Source organism: Rana temporaria, chromosome 4 (assembly GCF_905171775.1).
Source record: "Rana temporaria chromosome 4, aRanTem1.1, whole genome shotgun sequence".
NCBI lineage: Eukaryota > Metazoa > Chordata > Amphibia > Anura > Ranidae > Rana > Rana temporaria.
The window spans coordinates 29,941,950-29,968,190 of record NC_053492.1 but is presented as its reverse complement, the minus strand read 5'-3'; the positions used below and the strand labels follow the sequence as shown (position 1 = coordinate 29,968,190).

Sequence of the window (26,241 nt, the reverse complement as noted above, 5' to 3'; positions counted from 1 at the left end):
TTCCCCGTCGTCCTCTAGTTCTTCTCTCAACAGACTGGCATTTGTTTTAGCACCTGCCTTATTACTAGGGCTAGCTTTTCCCCCTTCCTGTAGTATGTATTTTCTTATAGATCCGGGGCTCGCGCTTGTTCTAGGTATATTTGCCACCGCTCCTCTCCCCGATCTCCCCCTCATCTTTAAACTCATGCAAGGAGTACCCTGTATGTGCCCCTTCCGTAGGGGGGAGCGAGGGATAATAAGGTTATGCAAGGGTTATGCAAGAGTTATGCAAGCCTAGCGGGCGATATTAGACCTAACTTATATTAGTCTCACGTGAACTCTCTGAGTTCTCCCTGCCCGTCAGCTACTGCTAGTGGTTGAAATTTCAGCTAACTACCCTTATAGGCTTGCTGATCGGTCAGTGGGATTGACCACTAGTCTAGGGAGCACCGGACACCAAAACTAAAAACTGACACAAAAAAAAAAAAGTATGAAAACAACCATGAAAGTATAGGATCAAATATAGGGCATCATATATCCTAATAGTGGCTTGCATCAGTGGGAGGAATAGTGGCGTGTATCAGTGGGAGGAATAGTGGCGTGTATCAGTGGGAGGAATAGTGGCTTGTATCAGTGGGAGGAATAGTTGCTTGTATCAGTGGGAGGAATAGTGACTTGTATCAGTGGGAGGAATAGTGGCTTGTATCAGTGGGAGGAATAGTTGCTTGTATCAGTGGGAGGAATAGTGGCGTGTATCAGTGGGAGGAATAGTGACTTGTATCAGTGGGAGGAATAGTGGCTTGTATCAGTGGGAGGAATAGTGGCTTGTATTAGTGGGAGGAATAGTGGCTTGTATCAGTGGGAGGATTAGTGGCTTGTATCAGTGGGAGGAATAGTGGCTTGTATCAGTGGGAGGAATAGTGGCGTGTATCAGTGAGAGGAATAGTCACTTGTATCAGTGGTAGGAATAGTGGCTTGTATCAGTGGGAGGAATAGTGGTTGTATCAGTGGGAGGAATAGTGGCGTGTAACAGTGGGATGAATAGTGGCTTGTATCAGTGGGAGGAATAGTCACTTGTATCAGTGGGAGGAATAGTGGCTTGTTTCAGTGGGAGGAATAGTGACTTGTATCAGTGGGAGGAATAGTGGCTTGTATCAGTGGGAGAAATAGTGACCCAAGGGCCCGATAAAGGCAAGCAAAGAGCCACATCCGGGCTGAGGGCTGCAGTCTGGAGACCCCTGCTCTATGTTATTGCTCTCTCTGATCATTGGTAATAAGAGCAATGAGGTTAGGATCTGGAATACTGTATTAGTTCTCCTGCCTCCCTATTTATAAGCAAACACCACTTTTTGAATTATTACTTATTCAGATCAGATCCCTATACATTTGTGATGCACTTCATCCTTTTTAATACACCCCAACACACATACCACGTTTCCTCTGTATACTGGAACACAGAGAATTCTGATAACACATTTGACAACACACACATAATCTTGAACATTGTTTATTAAGAAGTATTTGGTATCAGAAGTATTTTGGGGTAGATAGAGGCCCTCCTATAACTGACTCAAAGTGGGTTAAGAGTTAAAAGAGAAAGGATGGCAGTTGCTTCAATTATTGTATTAAGCTGTTGCTCTTTTTAAGTGGTCCTTTTCAGTCACTGTCAGCGGTCCAGATTTGAACTTCACATAATGTAAGATATTCAGTCTTTCCACGTATAATGATATTGACGTATCTGCCAGCCATGCCATGACAGTAGAAGGTCTGTGTTGCTCCGCTTGGGATAGAGGTAATCAAAGCACACCTGTGAAGTTAAATTCTTATTATCAATGATAAACGTCACAATAATGGCAATAGTTATACCTGTATTTTTTTTTTTTTTAAAGCATTAAAATAATATGTAAAGCAGAATAGCTCAATGAAAGATAAAATAGAAAAGCAGGTTTTCCTGCAAAGCCTCAAAGATCTGCAATCTGCAAAGATCTCCAAATCTGGCCATTTCCCCCCACACAGGGCCGGTGCTACCACTAGGCAAACTAGGCAGCTGCCTAGGGCGCCCAGCCACTGGTGTTTCTTCTCTTTAATTGATAGGAGTGCTGGTGAGGTTGCATTTGATGGGCGCTGGTGAGGCTGCATTTGATGGGCACTGGTGGGCTGCATTTGATGGGCGCTTCATTAAAAAGGTGTGGTATATATGGGCAAGGCAGGGTGGGGGGGGTGGCTGTTCTGCGGTGGAGCCAGGTGGGGGGCAGCAAAATGAGGTTTCGCCTAGGGTGTCAAAAATCCTTGCACCAGCCCTGCCCCCACAGTACTACTTTTTGACCACTAGATGTTCTCAGTTTTTCAGGTTTGTGACAGTCATTATCATAATCCCACCTCCACTGAGCCCAGACTGCCATGGACACACCCCCTGGGGCTGTATCATCATGCAGCCTAGACTGAGAGTATAACAGCATTATGCACTGCTAATGCAGGAGACGTATAAGGGGCCCTTGACATCATTGGATGGGTCAGAAGCTCACTGAAAAAAAAAATACATATACAGTTGTGCTCATAAGTTTACGTACCCTGGCAGAATGTTTGATTTCTTGGCCATTTTTCTGAGAATATGAATGATAACACAAAAATATTTCTTTCACTCATGGTTAGTGTTCGGCTGAAGCCATTATTATCAATCAACTGTGTTTAATCTTTTTAAATCATAATGGCAACAGAAACTACCCAAATGACCCTGATCAAAAGTTTACCTACCCTGGTGATTTTGGCCTAATAACAGGCACACCAGTTGACACAAAGGGGTTTGAATGACTATTAAAGGTAACCATCCTCACCTGTGATCTGTTTGCTTGTAATTAGTGTGTGTGCAGAGGCGGCTCTCCAATCAGGCAAATTTGGCGATCGCCTTAGGCCTCGCGATCACAGGGGCCCCGCGATCACCGAATTTGCCCGATATGTGTAAGTGGGTGCCCTTCCCGCTTGCTCTCCCCGCCGGCCGCTGCCGGTAAATGACAGGAGCGGTCCAAGAAGGAGACCTCCTTCTATCCCCCTGCTCAAGCGCCTCTAAAGAACTGGATGGCTCTCTCTCTATCTCTCTCTGTGCTCCCTGTCCATTCTCCTCCTTCCTCCTGTCAGAGGAGAGCAGAGCAGCAGAAGATCGGAGTGACCGTGTCTGTGTGGAGAAAGAGAAAGAGAAGTTGCTGCAGGCTCTCCGCCCCCTTCTCCTCCTCTCATCACTGTACTAGTTTTTTCTTATTGGGCAGGGAAATAAACACTAAAATTAAGCAGAGAGGAGGATTATGGGAAATGTAGTCCCGAGGGCTGGACATGCAATACTAAGGGGATAAACTGCAGCCCCTAGCATGCCCAGCTGAAGAGAAGAGAGAGGGAGCCAGGAGAACTTCTGGGAAAGTTCACCCAGGACTCCATCAGAGAGAGAGAATCCCACTGCACTGCACCGCCAGAGAGAAATCCACACAGCATAGCACCATCTCTTCTGAAGAAAGCCATGAAGTTATTTCCAGAATACAGAATACAAGGTGTGAGTGTGGGCACTGGGGGGGGGGGTATACAATGTGTGAGTATTGGCACAGGGGGGGGTACAAGGTGTGAGTGTGGGCACTGAGGAAGTGTACAAGGTGTGAGTGTAGGAACTGAGGGAGTGTACAATGTGTGAGTGTGGGCACTGAGGGGAGTGTACAAGGTGTGAGTGTGGGCACTGGGGGGGGGGTACAAGGTGTGAGTGTGGGCAGAGGATGGTGTCAGTAGGGCAGTGGAAGGTGTCAGTAGGTCAGAGGACGGTGTCAGTAGGGCAAAGGACGGTGTCAGTAGGGCAGAGTCAGTAGGGCAGTGGACGGTGTCAGTAGCACAGAGGGTGGCATCAGTAAGGCAGGGAATGGTGTCAGTAGGGCAGAGGACGGTGTCAGCAGGGCAGAGTCAGTAGGGCAGTGGACCTTGTCAGTAGGGCAGAGAATGGTGTCAGTAGGGCAGTGAAAGGTGTCAGTAGGGCAGAGGACGGTGTCAGTAGGGCAGAGGATGGTGTCAGTAGGGCAGTGGAAGGTGTCAGTAGGGCAGAGGATGGTGTCAGTAGGGCAGTGGAAGGTGTCAGTTGGGCAGAGGATGGTGTCAGTAGGGCAAAGGATGGTGTCAGTAGGGCAGTGGATGGTGTCAGTAGGGCAGTGGATGGTGTCAGTAGGGCAGTGGATGGTGTCAGTAGGGCAGAGGGTGGCGTCAGTAGGGCAGAGGACAGTGTCAGTCATTTTTTTATTTTATTTTTTACGAATGTATTTATTTTTACACTTTTTAACAGTCTTGTTAGGGGCTTTGGTGAAATATCAGAGGTATAAACAGACCCCTGATAGCTCACTTTTGAGACAGGGAAAGGGACTGAGGGCAGATTCTCCAGTTCCTTTCTCTGCAGCTTTCTCTGAAGCCTAATAAACATAGTAAATTGGAAAAAAATTACTGTGTGTACCCAACTTCCCCTGATTCCCTCAATCTCTGTGACTGATTCCCTGCAGCTTCTGTGAAAGTTGTGACAAGCTGTAGTCACACTCCATCATCTTCATCGTACCATAGCGTGTTCCTGTATGTATGCAATGATACTGAGGCGTTGGGTAGAGGAGGAGAGCCCTGCAGCTGGCTGGAATGTGGCAACCAGCGGCGGTGCGTCAATGCTTGGCGCTTACAGTTCACAAAGCTGTGTTAGAAAAGGGAATGGATATTTGCTTTCCTAACACTGAACTGCATCTCTGCCAATCAGGTGCTCGGGTCTGTTACACGTCACCTGATTGGCTGAAAAGACAGGCGCTGTGATTGGACGCCTATCAGGCGTCCAATCATAGGAGAGGATGGGAGAAGACATTGAGGACAAGGAGGAGCAGCATGGAGGACAGCTTTTGCCACCCGCTGCCGTCACACGCTGCCCCATCAAGACAGGGTAAGTGCCTGGCAGATGGTGGGCAGGCGGGGGGGCACAGTGGCAGCATTCGATGGGCACAGTGAGAGCATTTGATGGCACAGTGACAGCGTTTGATGGGCACAGTGGCTGCATTTGATTGTACAGTGGCTGCATTTGATGTTTTTTTTTTCCAGAATTGTTCAGTTTGTTTGCGCCTCCCCAAAAATTTGGAGTACCAGGTGCCACTGATGGCAACATGCTGGCAACATATAAGTGAAAGTGGCAATTTCCCCCCAGCACTGCAAGGGTGGACTTTTTCCCTTTCCTGGAGTTGGGCTGTATTCTGTATGTCCTTTGCTGTTTATGCTCAAATGTTTGACAATGTCAGGAATATACTGGGACTTTTCAGATTCTACATGAACTTTACTTTCTCTTTCAGTAAACCTGCATTGCAAGGTGCAGAACAGGTGAACGGCACAGAATTATACAGTTTGGAAGGCAGGACAGGTTGGGACTCACGGGAGGAGAATATGCAGTGTGGCATCCATCCTCTTACAGTATCTTCAGTCTGTCCCGGGGTGAGCCTTGATGTTGACGACACAGAGCACGGCTGCCACGTCACTTGCAGCCTGTACGCTCAGGAAACACGTTGCTTCCCAGTGAGGTCACCCCTCCTTGCCTGCATACCAACTGCGCCTCAAGACTCATTCTGATCAATCTCCACTGTGACAGGCTTCTTACCATCCAGCTGTGTTTGTATCGAGCACAGAGCGCCCATCAAGCAGGAACGGACTGCCGAAACTGAGGACTACCCCTATGCTGGGATTTAACCAATGCTTACTTATGAGGCGCCTCTTCCCTTGTGTCTTTTTTCAGTGTACTGGAACATGGTTTCTGTTACCCCCTGATGGCAGCCCTGGGTGTGGGACCCCCTATCACCATCCTTTATGGTTCTTGGACGTTTTAATATTTTAATATATTACAAGACTATGGACTCTTGACATGTTATATTTATTGTGCATGAATCAAATATGCTTTTAACTTATACTATCTAAAACTGCGGGACACCTATTGCTCTAGTTCCCTTACTTGTATATTGAGCCTTGATGTCTGCTGGGCAGGAAGCAGTGTAGGGTTGTCTCCCTTTCTCTGCCCACCTGTAGAGGAGCTCTGTTACAGCCCAGACCAAGCGGCCCAGCCTGAGAAGAGCCTGTGCCCAGGAGAAAGGGAGTTTGGAAAGGGGGTGTGCTGCTGCCATAGAAAGGAAGCTGGCAATTGATATGGGTGCATCCTCGTTCTTGCTTTTGGGCAGGTTTTATCATCAACAGAGACTGGGGCATAGCGTGATGATGTTGCAGTCTCTATTCTGTATGCAGATTCTTAAGTTCCCTCCTGCATGCCATCCGTGGCATGCAGTGTGTGCTCACTGAATCCCCAGCCAAAATTTGGATCTCCCTGCACTCAGCAATAGAGCAGGCTGGGCTCACACTGTGCAGCTAGTGAGACGTGGGGGAGGGGAGACACATCATCCACTGAGCAGTCTTGTCACTCTCGGTGCAGTCCAGTCTGAATGATGTGTCCAGGTCTGGAGCAGATGAAAACCTGTACACATCATTAAAAAACCAGACTGTCCGGGAGAAAACCGTACAGGTGGCAAACCTAAGTGAAGGCCACATATTGCTGGGAGAGATGCCAAATGTGCAGCACAATACTGTATATATACGGTATAAGTCAGGGCTATGCATGTGTTTAGTTTAGTTTCAGAACCAATTTGACTCATATTTGTTAGTACATGAAGGGATGAATTATGCACCTTGATACCTTAAAGTGATTGTAAAGGCAGAAAGTTTTTTTTTATCTTAATACATTTGATCTGTTTACACACACATATCTCGGTTCTCGCTCTCTCACAAGCAATCACGGGTCCCAGGTGGTCATCACGCCCACCGGGCACACGCAACAGCTCCGGAGACACACGAGCGCCCCCTGCTAACGCATCTTAAAGAGCCGACGTACAACTACAATGGCTCACGCAGGGGAGCCAACCTCCTGCAGTAGTATAACTGCGGCAGCTGGTCCGGAAGTGGTTAAGAGGGTAAATCCTTCCGGGGCTGATGTGGTTAAAATCCAATAATACACGATCTCTCCCTGCTCTGCACAAGCTCAATTGCTCTCTATTTTTAGGCACTATGCCAAATTTATAGAGGCCGATCTGCTGACAACTGATGTTTACTGCCGTTTAGCTTCAGCAAAATGGCAGCCTCTAGCAAGAAGAGACAGTACCAATCATGGAAGCACATACTAATTTTGGTAGCATAATTAATGTGCAATAGGTTTATGCTGCTTGCTAAAGAACATATAGCCAGATTCAGAGAGAGTTAAGTCGGCGTATCAGTAGATATGCCGACGTAACTCTGAATCTGCGCCGTCATAAATTTAAGCATATTCTGGAAACCAGATACGCCTAAATTAGGCTAAGATACGAGCGGCATAAGTCTCCTACGCCATCGTATCATAGGGTGCAATATTTAGGCTGGCCGCTAGGTGGCGCTTCCGTTGAGTTTGGCGTAGAATATGTAAATGCCTAGATACGCCGATTCACGAGCGTACGTGCGCCCGTCGCAGTAAAGATACACCGTTTACGTAAGGCATTTTACAGCGTAAAGTTATTCCAACAAATAGCTGGCCTAGTCAATGTTAAGTATGGCCGTCGTTCCCGCGTCAAAATGTAAAAAATTTACGTCGTTTGCGTAAGTCGTCCGTGAATGGGGCTGGACGTAGTTTACGTTCACGTCAAAACCAATACATCCTTGCGGCGTACTTTGGAGCAATGCACACTGGGATATGTACATGGATGGCGCATGCGCCGTTCGTAAAAAACGTCAATCACGTCGGGTCACCAAACATTAACATAAAACACGCCCCCCATCCTCATTTGAATTAGGCGCGCTTACGCGGCCACATTTACGCTACGCCGCCGTAAGTTAGGAGGCAAGTGCTTTGTGAATGCAGTACTTGCCTCTCTGACTTAAGGCGGCGTAGCGTAAATACGATACGCTACGCCGCCTTAAAGATGCAGCGGTCTCTCTGAATCCAGCTAATTATTTTTATCAAGTTGTAATAGGTAAAATTCCACCTTAGGTAATGAGAACATTATCAATGCCCCATAGCAGAAATGCAAAAACTGCTCTGGTCCATAAGGTGTACAGTATATAGGAATGAGCGCTGAAGTGGTTAAAGGGGAATAATATGCAAACATCATCCTTACCTGGGATTATGGTTTCCGTTGTCACTTAGAGAGTCTCCAATGAGAATTTCTGCACCATTTATTCTAGAACTATAATCGTTTCTGTTAGTGATTGTGATGTAGGCAATTTTGTAGGGTTTCAGGAGGTCCACCCTCCACCACGGAGACAGGTGATAGTGTGTATGTGAGCAGGAACCATGGAAAGCCTCCGGATCCTGGTTCCCATCTATTGCATTTACTGCTGCTCCCAGGAAGCCATAGCGTTGGTCATTTATAATTGTGGACTGAGTTGCTCGACCTTGAAGGGCAATATTCCGATCTGTTAGACAATGTGAAAGTAGAGCACCATATTACTTAATGTATAAAAAGTAAGAGAGGAGATACAAAAGATATTGCGCAGAAGCACATGGGGGATTTTTAATATCTTTTATCACTATAGAGATTTTGTTGTATTTTTTTCCAGTAGACATTTTCTAGCTCCCCATACTTACAGTACCTGCGCTGCCATTCATAGTCAGTGTGCTATTACTTGCCAATAATTAGCTGGTTTCATGTTTGGACACCAAGTCAAGTGGTGGCCCGTCCCAAACGTGTGATCCAATTTGGGTCAACACCCATAGTTTACCAGGCACTGTTCTGGTTAATATGTGGTGGTTCATCAGATTAGAGTGTTTCCTTTTGGCTATGCTGCGTGTGACAACACTAGTGTGTTTGTTTTCATAACTATTTCATTTTTTATTTCAAAGGCCTTTTTATAATAAGAGAGTCTGAAAACCTCTTATCCTCTATACCAGTGATGGCGAACCTTGGCACTCCAGATGTTTTGGAACTACACGTTCCATGATGCTCATGCACTCTGCAGTGTAGTGGAGCATCATGGGAAATGTAGCTCCAAAACATCTGGGGTGCCAAGGTTCGCCAGAGAAAATTGAGTACTGTCCGTGATACTTTTTTTATTTGCACTAACATAAAATTTTTCGGGACAAGCTTTTGGGGTATGTTCCCTTCTTCAAGGTCCAAGCAGTGCTGATTCTCAATTTTTTTAGCAGAATGTTAAAACAAAACAAGAAAAAAAAGAAAAAAAAAGGAAAGAAAAACAAACACATACAAATCAATGGTAATAAAGATAGCAGCAGAGTTAGGGCCCTTTCACACGGGACGGATCCATGATGATCCGCCCCATGAACCTCTGCTTGCTCAGTGGGGATCGCTACGCTGATCCCGCTGAGCCGACGGATGACAGGGCTGTGCAGGGACCGCCCTGTCAGATCTCCGCTCTCCCCTATGGGGGGATCGGATGAACACGGACCGTCTGTCCGTTTTCATCTGATCCGCTCTGTGGACGGATGGAAAAATAGGGTCTTCAGAATCGGAGGATTGCAGACCCGGATGAGATCGGGTGTCAGCAGATGTTCATCCGCTGACACCCTGTTAGAGTTAGAATTTATTACTATTTTATGTGATAAAAGTTTCTGACATCTCTATTGAAACATGTTAATTTTGAAGGCTGCTGAGGAGAAGAGTAAAGGTAATTTGCTGTGTAGGTTACATCTATTCTTGAAGTTCTACGTCAAGACAATGGGTGGAGTAATGTTACTTAATATACACAAGTGGGTGTTACGTTTATGACTGTAGCATCATCTTTCTTGGAGCTATTCTAAATGTAAATATGCTTAGCTTGGCTTTTAGAACAATATAAGAATCCATGTGGTTTGAGTAGCAAGTAGGACCTCGGGGAAGCCCAGCAGAAAGATGAACCATCATATCTTTCCTCCTTCTGAAACCTTATGAACTACCATCTTGCCATGTGTTACCAGCTGTAATTATGAAAGCTTTTTCTTTTGCTTGTCCTTCTTGAAGAATAAAACGTTGTACTTTTGAAGATAGCCTAAGTCTTGAATATTGGGAAGGGAGCGCCTGGGAAGGAGACACTATTGACATAACACATGACACATGTTAAAAATGTCCCCTCTTCCACATTCTTCACACCCGCAATCTCATAGGGATCAATGTATGTCCCTTTTTCATCCGTAAACAGATGGATGAAAAAACGGACATACGTTACGCATGTGTGAAAGGGGCCTTAGTGAGATAAGACAGAGGGAGAGCTATAGACCTGAGGGGGGTGCACAGAGGGGGTCATAAAACTGTAGTATAATGGGTAAGGAAACCAATATCTAAATTTAGGCCATTCAGTTTTGTGTCAAAAAGAATTATCATTCTTGGTTCAAATGTTTACCTTTCCTGGATAGTTCTGAAATTCCCTTTAAGAACTAAAACATTGAGGTCTTCTAATTTATCCTCACTTGCAACTTCTGTCCTGTTTCATAAACACCTTTTGCATTGGATGAGATACACAACATTACTTGAGGTACAGTTGTATGATCCCATGATATTGAAGGTCCCATTTGTGTGTGTGACACTTTTGGATAGATTGACCTGGTTGCATAGTTTGCATCGTTTTTTATTGCAGGGTTTGCTTCCATTATTAGTGACTTTATAATCAGAGTGAAGTTTCCTGCTGATTAGTTTGTGTCTGAGGTTGGGTGGTTGTCTCAAAGCCAATAATGGGGGTTATTGGAATATTCCTTTCAGAGTTTCATCCTCTGTTATAATGGGTTGTAAATCTTTGATTATCTTTGTTATCCCTTCTAGTGTTGGGTTGTATGTGGTGACCAGAGGTACTCGGTTATTTGTTTTTTTTTCTCTGTGTATTGGAGGAGATTTTCTCTTTGGGTTTTCAAGGCTGTCTTTATGCTGTTCTTGATGGTTTTGTCTTTGTAACTTTTCTTATCGAAAGAGCCTGCCAGTGTTCTGAGATGTTTATCTCTATCTTCTGGGTCTAAACAAATTCGATGGTATCTGATGGTCTGGCTGTGTATGATGGCTTGTTTAGTGTGTTGGGGGCATCTAATCATAGCAGAGGACGAGAGAAGGAGTGGGCGGGAGAAGACATTGGGGTCGGGGAAGAAATGGAGGGCGCTGGACACCGCTCGCCGCCGTCACTCATTACCCACCCGAGACAAGGTAAGTGCCAGGTGGGCGGGGGGCACAGTGGCAGCACTTGGGGCACATTGGCAGCATTTGGGGCACAGTGGCAGCACTTGGGGCACAGTGGCAGCACTTGATGGGTAAAGTGGCTGCGTTTTATGGGCACAGTGAGGCTGCAATTGATGGGTTTTTTTTTTTCAAAATGTTTCAGTTAGTTTACGCCCCCCAAAAATTTTGAGCACCAGCCGCCACTGGTGTTATCAATACTTGCACTGCAGGTAGCTCTAGCAGGATCTTTCATTTTAGGCATCCTATAGCCGCGTACACACTGTCAGAATTTCCGATGGAACAAAAAAAATCGGATGGTTTTCCCGACGGAATTCCGCTCAAGCTTGGCTTGCATACACACAGTCACACCAAATTCCGACCGACAAGAACGCAGTGACTTACAACACTACAACGAGCAGAGAAAAATTAAGTTCAATGCTTCCAAGCATGCGTCGACCTAAAACTGAGCATGCATGGTTTTTAGTGTGTCAGAATTGCATACTTACGAACTTATTTTCCGATATAACTTTTTTCAGTCGGAAAAATAGAGAACCTGCTCTCTATCTAAGTCTGTCGGAAATTATGACCGTGTGTACGTGGCATCAAAGTCTTACAAAAGGGAGGTACAAAAAACCTGCATATAGATCAACTTCATCCACATCTTCCTCTAATGTATTGTTTGAAGAGTGTTAATTGGCACGAGAAAGATCTGGTTCTGGAAGGAAAAAGCTGGACATTCTCAGTAGAGAATCCTTGCACAGGGAAAGTGGAAACAAACTCATTTAGAATGTCTTGCCTACAACGTGTTGGTCATTGTCATCTTCCTCCCTGACTGTTTGAACAAGACAGGACTCATGCAGGGTTTTTCCTGCCAATACATGAGCAACATGAGACCGTTTAGGATGCACATGATGCATGTAGATATGGAGGGGCTTAAAGGGGTTGTAAACCTTCTTGTTTTTTCACCATAATGCATCCTATGCATTAAGGTGAAAAAGGGGGTTAGTTATTGCAGGAAGGGGCTGTGAGAGCTGTCGTGGGACCCCAGAACAGGAGGATCGGGGCCACTCTGTGCAAAACGAACTGCACAGTGGAGGTAAGTATGATATGTTTGTTATTTAAAAAAAAAGGAACCCATAGTATCACTTTATTGGCAAGAGCCAATAATTCAGCTTCTTATACACCTGAAAAAAAATAAAAAATAAAACTTATCTGAAAAAAGACCCTTACTTTCTTGGTGATGGATGACTATAAGGAAGCACTTATGTCTGCAGAAAACTGGCAGTAAGAAATACATGAAAATAAAGGGTGTCTTAGCTTTAAGAGGTCCACAGTAGGGATGAGCTTTGAGTTCGAGTCAAACTCATGTTCGACTCGAACATTGCCTGTTCCCCGAACAGCAAACAATTTGGAGTGTTCGCGGCAAATTAAAAAAAAAAGCCGCAGAACACCCTGGAAAAGTCTATGGGAGAAATAGAAAGTGCTCATTTTAAAGGCTTATATGCAAGTTATTGTCATAAAAAGTGTTTGGGGACCTGGGTCGTGCCCCAGGGGACATGTATCAATGCAAAACGGCAGTTTTTTCGGGAGCAGTGATTTTAACCAGTTGGTAACCGCCCTATAGCCAAAATACGGCTACAGAGCGGTTCCTGTACTCTAGGAGGGCGTCAATGTACGTCCTCCCAGAGAGTGAGTTGTGCGCGCCCGAGCGGGTCTACGGGACCCGCAGCAACAGCACTCGCGGTAAGGAGCCAATGGAAGCGGCTCCTTATCACATTTGTAAACAAACCCTGCGGGTGGGTCACCTGCAGGTCATCTCTCTCCTCTCCTCACACCGTTGCAGCGTGAGAGAAGAGGAGAGAGATTTGTTTCAATCATAGTAAGTGCCAGCAGTGCCCAGCAGTGCCCAGCAGTGCCCAGCAGTGGCCCATCTGTTCCCCAGCAGTGCCATCTTTACCCCAGGCAGTGCCATCTGTACCCCAGGCAGTGCCATCTGTGCCCCAGGCAGTGCCATCTGTGCCCCACTAGTGCCATCTGTGCCCCACTAGTGCCATCTGTGCCACCTGTGCCCCACAAGTGCCCCACCAGTGCCACCTGTCCTACACCAGTGCACACCAGTGCCACAACAGTACCACAACACTGCCACATCAGTGCCACAACACTGCCACATCAGTGCCACCTGTGCCCATAAGTGCCACCTGTGCCCATAAGTGCCACCTGTGCCCATAAGTGCCAATCAGTGCCGCCTGTGCCCACGAGTGCCGCCTGTGCCCACGAGTGCCGCCTGTGCCCACGAGTGCCGCCTGTGCCCACGAGTGCCGCATGTGCCACACCAGTGCCGCCTGTGCCACACCAGTGCCGCCTGTGCCACACCAGTGCCGCCTGTGCCACACCAGTGCCGCCTGTACCAAACCAGTGCCGCACCAGTGTCATCTGAGCCACACCAGTGTCATCTGAGCCACATCAGTGCCGCCTGTGCCCATCAGTGCCACCTGTGCCCATCAGTGCCGCCTGTGCTCATCAGTGCCACCTGTGCCACACCAGTGCCGCCTGTACCAAACCAGTGCCGCCTGTACCAAACCAGTGCCGCACCAGTGTCATCTGAGCCACACCAGTGCCACACCAGTGTCATCTTTGCCACATCAGTGCCGCCTGTTCCCATCAGTGCCACCTGTGCCCATCAGTGCCGCCTGTGCCCATCAGTGCCACCTGTGCCACACCAGTGCCGCCTGTACCAAACCAGTGCCGCCTGTACCAAACCAGTGCCGCACCAGTGTCATCTGAGCCACACCAGTGCCACACCAGTGTCATCTGAGCCACATCAGTGCCACCTGTGCCCATCAGTGCCGCCTGTGCCCATCAGTGCCACCTGTGCCCATCAGTGCCGCCTGTGCTCATCAGTGCCACCTGTGCCACACCAGTGCCGCCTGTACCAAACCAGTGCCGCCTGTACCAAACCAGTGCCGCACCAGTGTCATCTGAGCCACACCAGTGTCATCTTTGCCACATCAGTGCCGCCTGTTCCCATCAGTGCCACCTGTGCCCATCAGTGCCGCCTGTGCCCATCAGTGCCACCTGTGCCACACCAGTGCCGCCTGTACCAAACCAGTGCCGCCTGTACCAAACCAGTGCCGCACCAGTGTCATCTGAGCCACACCAGTGCCACACCAGTGTCATCTGAGCCACATCAGTGCCACCTGTGCCCATCAGTGCCACCTGTGCCCATCAGTGCCGCCTGTGCCCATCAGTGCCACCTGTGCCCATCAGTGCTCATCTGCACCCCACCAGTGCTCATCTGCACCCCACCAGTGCTCATCTGCGCCCCACCAGTGCTCATCTGCGCCCCACCAGTGCCATCTGTGCCCCACCAGTGCCATCTGTGCCCCACCAGTGCCACACCAGTTCCACCTGCACCACTGCAGTGACGCCTGTGCCCACCAGTGCCGCCTGCTAATCAGTGACCCCAGAGCCACAGCAGTGCAACCAGAGCCACACCAGTGCCACATTTGCCCATCAGTTACACCTGCGCCACTGCAGTGCCACTAGTGCCCACCAGTGTTCTGCAGTCCAGCCTCACTAGCCACCAGTATGGCAAAAAATTTTTTTACCACCGAGCAGGCCTTCCAGAAACTATGGGCGTCTGATGACAGCTGCGAGGAGTCTCTGTCCGATTCCGATTCGGCCTATGAGCCCGTAACAGGAAGCGGGTCTGATACGGATTCAGAGGAGGAACCTGTGCCCGTTAAAAGAAGGCGTTCTGGCGTGGAGCAGCCTACTACTAGTGCAGTGCCGTCCACCTCGCAAGCAGTGCCGTCCACCTCGCGAGCAGTGCCGTCCACCTCGCAAGCAGTGCCGTCCACCCCGCAAGCAGTGCCGTCCACCCCGCAAGCAGTGCCGTCCACCCCGCAAGCAGTGCAACAAAGGTCAGGCACCAGTAGGGTGTCCTCTCTGCCCCAAAGGGATAGGGGCCATGCCAGCCTTCCCTATGGCCTTCAAAACCCCCTGTGGCTGCCTTCGAATTCTGGAGCATCAAGTATCCCCCCTTTCACCGCCCAACCAGGTGTACAGGTGAACACCGATAATTTTGACATGATTGATTTTTTTCATTTAGTTTTTACAGACGAATTATTGTCATCTATTGTGGCCCAGTGCAATCTCTACGCTCAGCAATTTATTGTAAGCAACCCCGATTCCAGCTATGCCCGCCCCTTTCATTGGAGAGACCTGACCGTAGAGGAGTTTAAAATATTCTAATGCCCCGTACACACCATCAGTTTATGTGATGAAAAAAAACGACATTTTCTGTGAAGTAAAAAACGACGTTTTTGAAACTTCAATTTTCAAAGACGAAGTTGCCTACACACCATCGTTTTTCTCACAATGTTCTAGCAAAGCGAGGTTACGTTCCACCACGTTTTTCCATTGAAGCTCGCTTCATAAGTAGCTTCTGGGCATGCGCGGATGAAAAAACGTAGTTTTAAACGACGTTTTTGCTACACACGGTCAATTTCTGTGAAGTAAAAGTTGACGTTTTGAAAAACGACACATAAAATTGAAGCATGCTTCAATTTTTTTTGGTCGTTTTTTAGAAGACATAAAACGACGTTTTCCCCCACACACAGTCAATTAAAGTGACGTTTTTAAAAACGTCATTTTTTTTCATCACATAAAACGACCGTGTGTACGCGGCATTAGGCCTGACCTTCAATATGGGTCTCTCAAAAAAAACCAAAGGGTACTCCTATTGGTCTACCAAAGCCATCCACCACATGCCCGTCTTCTCATCCCGTATGCCCAGATCCCGATACTTTATTATTCTACGATTCCTCCACTTCAATGACAACACCCAGTGCCCTCCCCGAAATGACCCTGCTTTTGACAAATTATTTAAAATTCGGCCACTTCTAAAAAAAAATTCTGAAAAATTCCCCCAGTTATATACCCCTGAACAGCACATATACATAGATGAGTCCCTTGTGAAATTCCACGGCAGGCTGGGCATCAAACAATTCATCCCAAGCAAAAGGGCCCGATATGGGGTGAAGATGTACAAACTGTGTGACCGAGACACGGGGTACATCTACTCCTTCATTGTTTACGAAGGGAAGGACTCCCAACTACATCCCCGCGAATGCCCCGAATACATCGGAACAAGTGGAAAAGTCGTCTGGGAGCTCATCTATCCACTACTTGGAAAAGGATACCACCTTTACGTGGACAATTTTTATACCAGCTTGCCCCTGTTTAGAAATCTCTACCGGAGAGACACCCCAGCATGTGGCACAGTGAGAATAAACAGAAAGGGCTTCCCCCAAAAATTGTTGAATCAGAAGCTGAGACAAGGAGAGACGACGTCTTTACGGAACCAGGAGCTATTGGCTGTCAAGTGGAGGGACAGACGAGATGTCCACATGCTCACCACCATCCACAATGACACCTACGTGGAAGTCCCCAAAAGAAGCGGCCCAGTGCAGAAACCATCTTGTGTCTATGACTACAATTTATTTATGGGTGGCGTAGACTTCAATGACCAGATGATTGAACCCTATCTTCCCTCCCGAAAATCCCGTCACTGGTATAAAAAAGTGTCCATTTACTTTTTCAGTTTGGCCTTCTATAACTCTTATGTTATCTACAAAAAAGCAACACAGAATCCCGTTCCATATCTACTCTACCAAGAAGACGTTATCACCGCCCTTTTGTTCCCTGAAATGCCACCAGACATTCTTCGCACTGATTGCGTGAGCAGACTTCACGAACGGCACTTTCCTGACAAAATCCCCCCCCGTCGAACAGGTGCAGCCCGTCAGAAGAAATGCTGGGTGTGCGCCAGAGGAGGAGTCAGAAGAGACACAACAGTTTATTGTCCCGATTGTCCCTCCCAACCAGGCCTCTGTTTAGGTGCATGTTTCCGCCGTTACCACACTATTGAAAATTATTAGGTAAACAAAATTCAAATTCCCTGTCATTTTCCTCCACACCCCTTATGCCACTGCACTCTACATACCTCTGCCTTCTCCGGAACCGACCCTGGACTGTTATACGACCACGATTTTGCCTAATGCTAAAAATACCTCTGCTTTCTCTGGAACTGACCCTGGCTTGTTATACGACCACTCTTTTGCCTAACCCTAAACTGTACCTACATCTGCCTGCTCTGGAATTGACCCTGGACTGTTTGACCACGTTTTTTGCCTGCCCCTTGGATTGATCTTTTACCCTGCTATGCTAGTGGGAACACAGGGGTCTCACACATGTGAGGGGCTCCAGAATTGTTTTTCTGGATGAAAAAACTAATTTTTTAGTTTTCTCATTCCCAGATTAGGGTCTGGTTGCCCGGAGGCTTCAAAGAGATTTGGGTGGGAGAAGCCTCTACCCCTGTCCCCATTCTTTCCTGGCCTTACTACCAGGACCAATATTTTGGCACTGCTGGCTATGTACCGACTATGAACAATATTGCTGCCTGGACAATTCCATTCATTGTCGCTGACCACGTCCCTGCCTGCTGCCTGGATCAGGGCTCTCCTCCTGTGGACAATTGCACTACTAAAAACACAGGTAATCCTTTTTTTTTGTACCCATTACTCAGCAGAATGTATTTTAGGGTGTAACTCTTGGTATGTACATGCTGTGTTAGAAATATGAAGGGCCTTCAAAAATGTGATAGATTGTAAGGAAATTGGATGAGTAATTTGTGTCCCTACAACACCTGATGGTGCTTCTTGGATGTTGGGTCTCTATGTGGCCAGGCTGTGTAAAAGTCTCACACATGTGGTATCGCCATACTCAGGAGGAGCAGCAGAATATATTTTGGGGTGTAATTTTTGCTATGTACATGCTATGTGTTGGAAATATCCTATAAATGGACAACTTTGTGTAAAAAAAAAAATGCGTTTTCATTTTTTTTCCACATTTTCCAAAAACATCTGCAAAAAAATGAACTGTTCAAAAGACTCATTATGCCTCATAGATTATACGTTGGGGTGTTAGCTTTCCAAAATGGGGTCACTTTGTGGGCGTTTCCATTGTCCTGGTGCTCCAGGGCCTTCAAAAGTGTAATAGGTGGTTGAGAGATTAGATGTGTAATTTATGCTCCTAGAATGCTTGAAGTTGCTACTTCGGTGTTGGGCCTCTGTATGTGGCCACGCTGTGTAAAAGTCTCACACATGTGGTATCGCCATACTCAGGAGGAGCAGCAGAATAAATTTTGGGGTGTAATTTTTGCTATGTACATGCTATGTGTTGGAAATATCCTATAAATGGACAACTTTGTGTAAAAAAAATGCGTTTTCATTTTTTTTCCACATTTTCCAAAAACATCTGCAAAAAAATGAACTGTTCAAAAGACTCATTATGCCTCATAGATTATACGTTGGGGTGTTAGCTTTCCAAAATGGGGTCACTTTGTGGGCGTTTCCATTGTCCTGGTGCTCCAGGGCCTTCAAAAGTGTAATAGGTGGTTGAGAGATTAGATGTGTAATTTATGCTCCTAGAATGCTTGAAGTTGCTACTTCGGTGTTGGGCCTCTGTATGTGGCCACGCTGTGTAAAAGTCTCACACATGTGGTATCGCCATACTCAGGAGGAGCAGCAGAATAAATTTTGGGGTGTAATTTTTGCTATGTACATGCTATGTGTTGGAAATATCCTATAAATGGACAACTTTGTGTAAAAAAAATGCGTTTTCATTTTTTTTCCACATTTTCCAAAAACATCTGCAAAAAAATGAACTGTTCAAAAGACTCATTATGCCTCATAGATTATACGTTGGGGTGTTAGCTTTCCAAAATGGGGTCACTTTGTGGGCGTTTCCATTGTCCTGGTGCTCCAGGACCTTCAAAAGTGTAATAGGTGGTTGAGAGATTAGATGTGTACTTTATGCTCCTAGAATGCTTGAAGTTGCTACTTCGGTGTTGGGCCTCTGTATGTGGCCACGCTGTGTAAAAGTCTCACACATGTGGTATCGCCATACTCAGGAGGAGCAGCAGAATATATTTTGGGGTGTAATTTTTGCTATGTACATGCTATGTGTTGGAAATATCCTATAAATGGACAACTTTGTGTAAAAAAAATGCGTTTTCATTTTTTTTCCACATTTTCCAAAAACATCTGCAAAAAAATGAACTGTTCAAAAGACTCATTATGCCTCATAGATTATACGTTGGGGTGTTAGCTTTCCAAAATGGGGTCACTTTGTGGGCGTTTCCATTGTCCTGGTGCTCCAGGGCCTTCAAAAGTGTAATAGGTGGTTGAGAGATTAGATGTGTAATTTATGCTCCTAGAATGCTTGAAGTTGCTACTTCGGTGTTGGGCCTCTGTATGTGGCCACGCTGTGTAAAAGTCTCACACATGTGGTATCGCCATACTCAGGAGGAGCAGCAGAATATATTTCGGGGTGTCATTTGTGGAATATACATGCCATGTGAGAGAAATAACCTGTTATAATGACAATATTGGTATGAAAAAAAAAAAAAAAAATCTTAATTTTGCAAAGAATTGTGGGAAAAAATGACAACTTCAAAAAACTAACTATGACTCTTACTAACTACCTTGGAATGTCTACTTTCCAAAAAGGGGTCATTTGGGGGGTATTTGTACTTTATTGGCTTGTTAGGGTCTCAAGAATTGAGAGAAGCTGTCAGTACTTCAGGTGTGATCAAATTGTTCAATTTTCAGAAATTGGTACCAAAGCTTGTAGACCCTATAACTTTCACCCAGACTAAATAATATCCAAATTTTTTTTTTTTTTTTACCAAAAATATGTAGCAGTATGCATTTTAGGCCAAATGTATGAGGAAAATTACTTTTTTACAAAATGATATGATAGAAATGAAGAAAAATTCATTTTTTTACAAAATTTTCGTTCTTTTTTCATTAATAGCGGGAAAAAAAACCCCGCAGAGGTGATCAAATAACACCAAAAGAAAGCTCTTTTTGTGGGAAAAAAAGGACAAAAATTTCATTTGGTTACAGTGTTGTATGACTGAGTTATTGTCATTCAAAACGTGAGAGCACCAAAAGCTGAAAATTGGTCTGGTTATTAAGGGTGTTTAAGTGCCCAGTTGTCAAGTGGTTAATAATGCTTAAAGTGAAACAATAAAAATATTCCTTTAAATTTTGTACCTGGGGGGGGGTGTATAGTATGCCTGTAAAGCAGCGCTTGTTTCCCATGCTTAGAACTGTCCCTGCACAAAGTGTAATTTCTGAAGGATAAAAAGTCATTTAAAATCACTGGTCCCGAAAAAACTGCAGTTTTTAAAACTTTTTTTTGCATTGATACATGTCCCCAGGGGCAGGACCCAGGTCCACAAACACTTTTTAGGACAATAACTTGCATATTAGCCTTTAAAATTAGCACTTTAGATTTCAAACGTTCGAGTCCCATAGACTTTAATGGGGTTCTAAAGTTCACACAAACTTTTGGTCTGTTCGCAGGTTCTGGCTCATCCCTAGTCCACAGAAGGACTGATAACTCAGGTAGAGGTACCAGTAAAGAAGGCATTGCCCACCTCCAGCTACAAACCTGCATAGAGCTGTCAGGGCATAGAGGGAGTAGACTGTTGGCTGCACAAAGACCTGTTGCAGTAAGGCTCCATTCACACTACAACAGAGACATACGAGAGTCTTTACCATACTGACAGCTCTCCGTTGCCAGCTGTGGTAGGGGGGAGTGTAGCGCAAGATTCAGCGCATCACATGTCTTCCTTTCTTTTTGTAGAAACTTTATTTAAAGTGTACAAAGCGTACAATGCAGTAAAACAGTTTGTGTTAATTCACCATCAAATAAACAAATCCCTGTCAAACAGGGTCTAAAGGAACACCAAATTGTTAAAAAAAACATTGTGAGGGGGCGTGGCCGGCTGCAGACTAGGATGGCAGTGTGAGAGTTGAGCTCCTCTACCCACAGACACAAAGCGTCTCATAACAGCTTTTCAGACCAGATTTTCAACCAGAAAACAGGGTGTTCTACACCCCGCTGCACCAGGGAGGATGACCAGTAAGCGGAAGGACGATAGGAGACCCAAGAAACTGACAGACTTTGTTTCCTGGCAGACACATGGAGGTAGGCAAGATGGATCTGGCTGCACATCCACACCAGCCCATAGCATGCACTCAAAATCAGACAAATCTACTGCCGCGTACACACGATAATTTTTCAGCATGAAAGAAAACATAGTTTTTCATCATGTCTAAAAAACAAAGTTTTCCCAACTTCATCATTAAAATGATGTTGCCTACACACCATCGTTTTTAAAAAATGATCTAGCAAAGCGCAGTGACATACAACACGTACAACGACACTTTAAAGGGGAAGTTCCATTCGCCTTTGGGCTGCTTTAGCTAACTCCTTGTTAGTAAAAGACGATGCACGCTTTTTTTGTCTGTTACAGCGTGATGAATGTGCTTACTCCATTATGAACGGTAGTTTTACCAGAACGAGCGCTCCTGTCTCATAACTTGCTTCTGAGCATGCGCAGGTTTTTTTCGTCGTTTTAGCCCACACACGATCATTTTTTACAACCCAAAAAACTACATAGTTTAAAACGACGTTAAAAAATGCAGCATGTTTGAAAAAAATAAAAAATTGTTGTTTTTCAGAACCTGAGAAACGATGTGCAGCCCACACACGATCATTTTAAATTACGTTTTTTTAAAAACTAACACTCCTCAGTCTGCAAGCCCAGCTAAAGCCAAATTCCGGATGGATGGCTCTGGATGCAGTCCCACGGCCAGCCCCAGTACTGAATCAGGGGAGGATACTAGAGAGCTGCCAGACAGCATTGAGGTATTTCCTACTACAAATCAGCCTGTTATGGACACTGTAACAGGAGTGACTTTTGGGCACAGATTGAGCCAGGAGATGGGGTGGCAAGTGAATCATAATTCATGTATTACATGAGATGGGACATTAATAATAATTCATGTTTGCAGGATGTCTTGAGATATCACAAGTTGTTGGCTATTCAATGTGGGGACACATTCTTTTGAAAGGTGTTAATTGCATAGACTCCTAAGATATTCCATTAACCATTGTGTAAGGCTGTAGAGGTGTTAATCCAGGTCTGCTCCCAGACCTCTAATTATGTATGCTAAATACTGTTTATGTGTGATAACACTGTCTAAAGCCTAGTGATGCTCAGAGGAGTGAATAGGTGTCAAGCTGTATGCGGAGACAGAACGTCTGCCTAGGGAACTCAGTGTGTGATGGTGTTTTGTTTGTTATGCTGTTAATGAAGGAATGTGCAGTGATGAGATCATGATAATTATAGGCCGGCGCCGGCACGTCTAGAATGTTTAGTAATTAGCCTTAGTGTGTGATTAGGGGGGTGGAGATCTTATTGTCCCTTTGAATACTGTCACATGATTTTAACTACATAAAAAGGTGAGAAGAAACCATTAAAGTTATAATTACATTTGAAACCAGAAGCACAGAGCTGTGTGTCTCGTGTCTGGGGGGAATTCTTATGGATCTGGTCCTGTTGGTTGGAGTGTCGATAAGCTGTCTTGGATGGGATGGAAGGTCGTAAACGGTGGTGACCGTTACAGACACTGTATTAAAGCACATGTTGCTATCCCTAAGGTGCTCAATCCAAAATGACATGATGTCCTGCATGCAAAAGTTTAATAGGGAAATACAGGAGGTAGAGTCCAGAGTGGGGCATGTTGAAAACAAGATGGGGGAGTTTGCAGTTACAATCAATGAGTTAGTGAGTGAGAAACTTATATAGCGCAACACATGCAAACTGAATCGCCTCTGGGCGATGATCTTGTAGATGCCCATGATGAAAAAGAGCAGGTAATTGAAGGGCTCAGATCTAAAATAGTTGAAATGGATGACAGAAGCAGGAGGAACAACTTAAAAATAAGAGGGATCCCAGAGTCTGTTCAGCAAGGTGACCTGTGTGACTACACTACTACACTGTTTAAAGACATCCTCTCTGAGCTTACAGATCTTGATGTGACCATAGACAGGATACACCGCCTGCCCAAACCTACTTTCCCACCTGCCCAGGTCCTGAGGGATGTGATCCTAAGGCCGCGTACACACGGGCAAACATGTACGATGAAACCGGTCCGCCGGACCGTTTTCACCGTACATGTCTGCCCGGGGATTTCTGTACGATGGCTGTACTAACCATCGTACACAAATCCGTGCGTAAACAATACACGGGGCGTGTCCGCGCCGTCGCTGCGACGATGATGCGGCGACGTGGGCCGGCCTGCCAGTTAAATGCTTCCACGCATGCATCAAAGTCATTCGACGCATGCGAGGGATGGCGGGCGCTCGGACATGGACGGTAGGTCTGTACAAACGACCGAACATGTCCGAGCGGGCAGGATAATATTTGCCAGCTGGGAAAAGGCCCGGCGGGCAAATGTTTGCTGGAATCCTGCACGCTCGGGCCTACACACGAACGAACATGTCTGCTGAAACTGGTCCGCGGACCAGTTTCAGCAGACATGTTCGGTCGTCTGTACGGCCCATACGGTTGCATTTTTACCATATAAAAGAACAACTAATGTCTGCGATGTGATCCGGGGAACATGTCCCTCCACAGCATCAGAATCTGCAATTCTTTGTAGACTTGTCACAGTACACCCTCCAAAAAAGAAGGAGCCTCAACACAATTACAAAAGCCCTCAGTAACCACAAGATCAACTACAGATGGGGCTTTCCCACAAAAATTACAATTACCAAAGAAGGACGTGCCTTCGCTAAAGACTCACTGGATAAAGGCCTGTCCCTGCTAAAGGAATGGCAGATACTTCCAGAGCCTGATAGCAGATCCCATTCTCCCAGGAATATCCCTCATACTGAACCTGAATGGCAACAGGTTACAGCAAAGAATGCTAAAAAACATTGAGTATCTGGAAAGTGAATAAGGGTTAACTTCATTTCTGTGGGGGGAGTAGCCTCTCTCGGCTCACAAACGCACCCCTCTGATACCACTTGAGCAGCATAATGCTGCATCCGGGTACGAGATACCCATGCTTAATTCATTCTGTCTCTTTACACAAAGTTCCAATTTTGTTCATTGTTAAAGTTTTTTTGTTCAAACTCCACAGATTCCTTTGCAGCCTTTGGAGGTATCTGAAACTGGTCTATACAAGATAGCATCTAAACCGAGTCTTCACCAGCATTACAAGGGTGCCTACAAACTTGAAGTATTGCCTGCACTTCATACTGTGAGTACAATTCCTTTCCAATATGCACTAGCACTTGAGACTACATCCTATTCCAGTTCTGGCCACAAGAGGGAGCTCTTTACTAACAAACAGCCATATATGTACTCAAATTGCCAAATGACTGAATTTCTAATGCCCAAATAGGGGTAACATTCCTTTCCATCAACACCAAAGGACTCAACCATCCTGTTAAGCACAAATCATTATGGAAAGAAGCACAACAATTCAAATGTGATATCCTTTGCGCTCAGAAAACACACTTCAGCAGCCTATCCCCACCAAAATGCACAAACAAGCAATTTCCTCATGTTTTTACTGCAAATACGGACGCTAAAAAAAGAAGAGTCCTTATTGCAATACGGGACACTGTCTCATTTCAACTCCACAAAGCGCTAGCAGATCCCCAAGGGCGATACTTAATCTTAATCTGTGATATCAATGCTTCACAGTATTCCATTGTTAACCTATAGGCTCCAAACTCTAAACAACTACGCTTTGTTAACAAGCTTTTCTGGAAAATCAGAGCCCACCAAAAAGGAGCACTGGTGGTTTGTGGAGACTTTAATATAATTCCGGACAAACAACTAGATTCTACCGCCAGAGCACACCCAATGCTCCAAGGCACCATACACCAGCAGAAACTGTTTGACCCCTGGAGATGCATCCATGCAGGGGAGAGGAACTTCACCTTCTTTTCATCACCGCACAGAACATATTCCAGAATAGATTTCTTTCTAGTAGATCAATGGACTCTTTCCAAAACAAAATCAGCGTCTATTAATGATATTACATGGTCGGACCACGCATCAATAACTTTGACTATACACGATGCCTTTTCCTCAAACCCTGTTCCAATTTGGAGAGCGAACCCACTTTTACTACAGGAAACTGATACCAAAAATATTTTGGAACAAAATCTGGTACGATACTTTACAGATAATGAAAAATCAGTAGACGATTAGTTTACACATTGGAATGCCCATAAAGCATTCATGAGGGGTATCTTTATTAAGCTGGGCGCAGGGAGGAGGAGGCGGCACCAACAGCAACTACTTGATCTTACAACTAAAATTCACGACCTAGAAAACATAAAAAAACAACATCCCACACCTTCTATTTCTACACAACTAGCCAAAATTCACTACGACCTCCGTTTACTTCTTCTGGGGAAACTCGAAAAATCCATCAGAAGGCTAAACATGAATTATTATGTTAATGGAAACAGAGCGGGGAAGCTCCTAGCACAACGCCTTCAGGGATGCAGGTACAAATCTAAAATACCGTATTTTCCGGCGTATAAGATGACCTTTTGGATGCAAAATAATGCATACAAAGTCGGGGGTCATCTTATACGCCGATGACAGTCTCCGTGACTCCGTTAGGCTGCGGGCTTCCATGATTTAAAAGCCGCGCCTCCTCCTGAGACAAATTTTCCCAGCAGGGCCTCTGTTCAGTGTTCCGCCTATCACGGATGCCTTCTCATCCTCGGACGAGAGGACATCCGTGATAGGCGGAACACTGAACAGAGGCCCTGCTGGGAAAATTTGTGTTTCGCCTATCACGGAACAGTCTGAGGAGAAGGCGCGGCTTTTGAATCATAGATGCCCGCAGCCTGGAAGCCAGAATCTGCAAAAAAATAAGGTAAGGAGATCGTCTTGGCCGGCACAGTGGGGGGAAGTGATAGCACAGTGGGGGCAAGTGATGGCACAGTGGGGGCAAGTGATGGCACAGTGGGGGCAAGTGATGGCACAGTGGAGGCAAGTGATGGCACAGTGGAGGCATGTAATGTAATGGCACAGTGAGGCATGTAATGTAATGGCACAGTGAGGCATGTAATGTAATGGCACAGTGAGATTTGAAAAAAGCCTGTTTCTGTCAGCGGTTGTTCG

The 26,241-nt window shown here is 45.8% G+C and overlaps 1 protein-coding gene across 1 annotated transcript in view; it reads right to left on the bottom strand.

The window, feature by feature from the left end:
* Positions 1–1,470: 1,470 nt before the first annotated feature.
* Positions 1,471–26,241, bottom strand: part of LOC120936074 (fucolectin-like) — a 58,819-nt gene continuing 34,048 nt past the window's right edge. Inside the window, exons 3-4 of the mRNA XM_040348178.1 lie at positions 8,148–8,445; positions 1,471–1,786 (exon numbers count right to left, since the gene is read on the bottom strand). Coding sequence (XP_040204112.1) covers positions 1,636–1,786; positions 8,148–8,445 — 449 coding nt within the window. The 3' untranslated portion in view covers positions 1,471–1,635. The remainder of the gene's footprint in view (positions 1,787–8,147; positions 8,446–26,241) is intronic.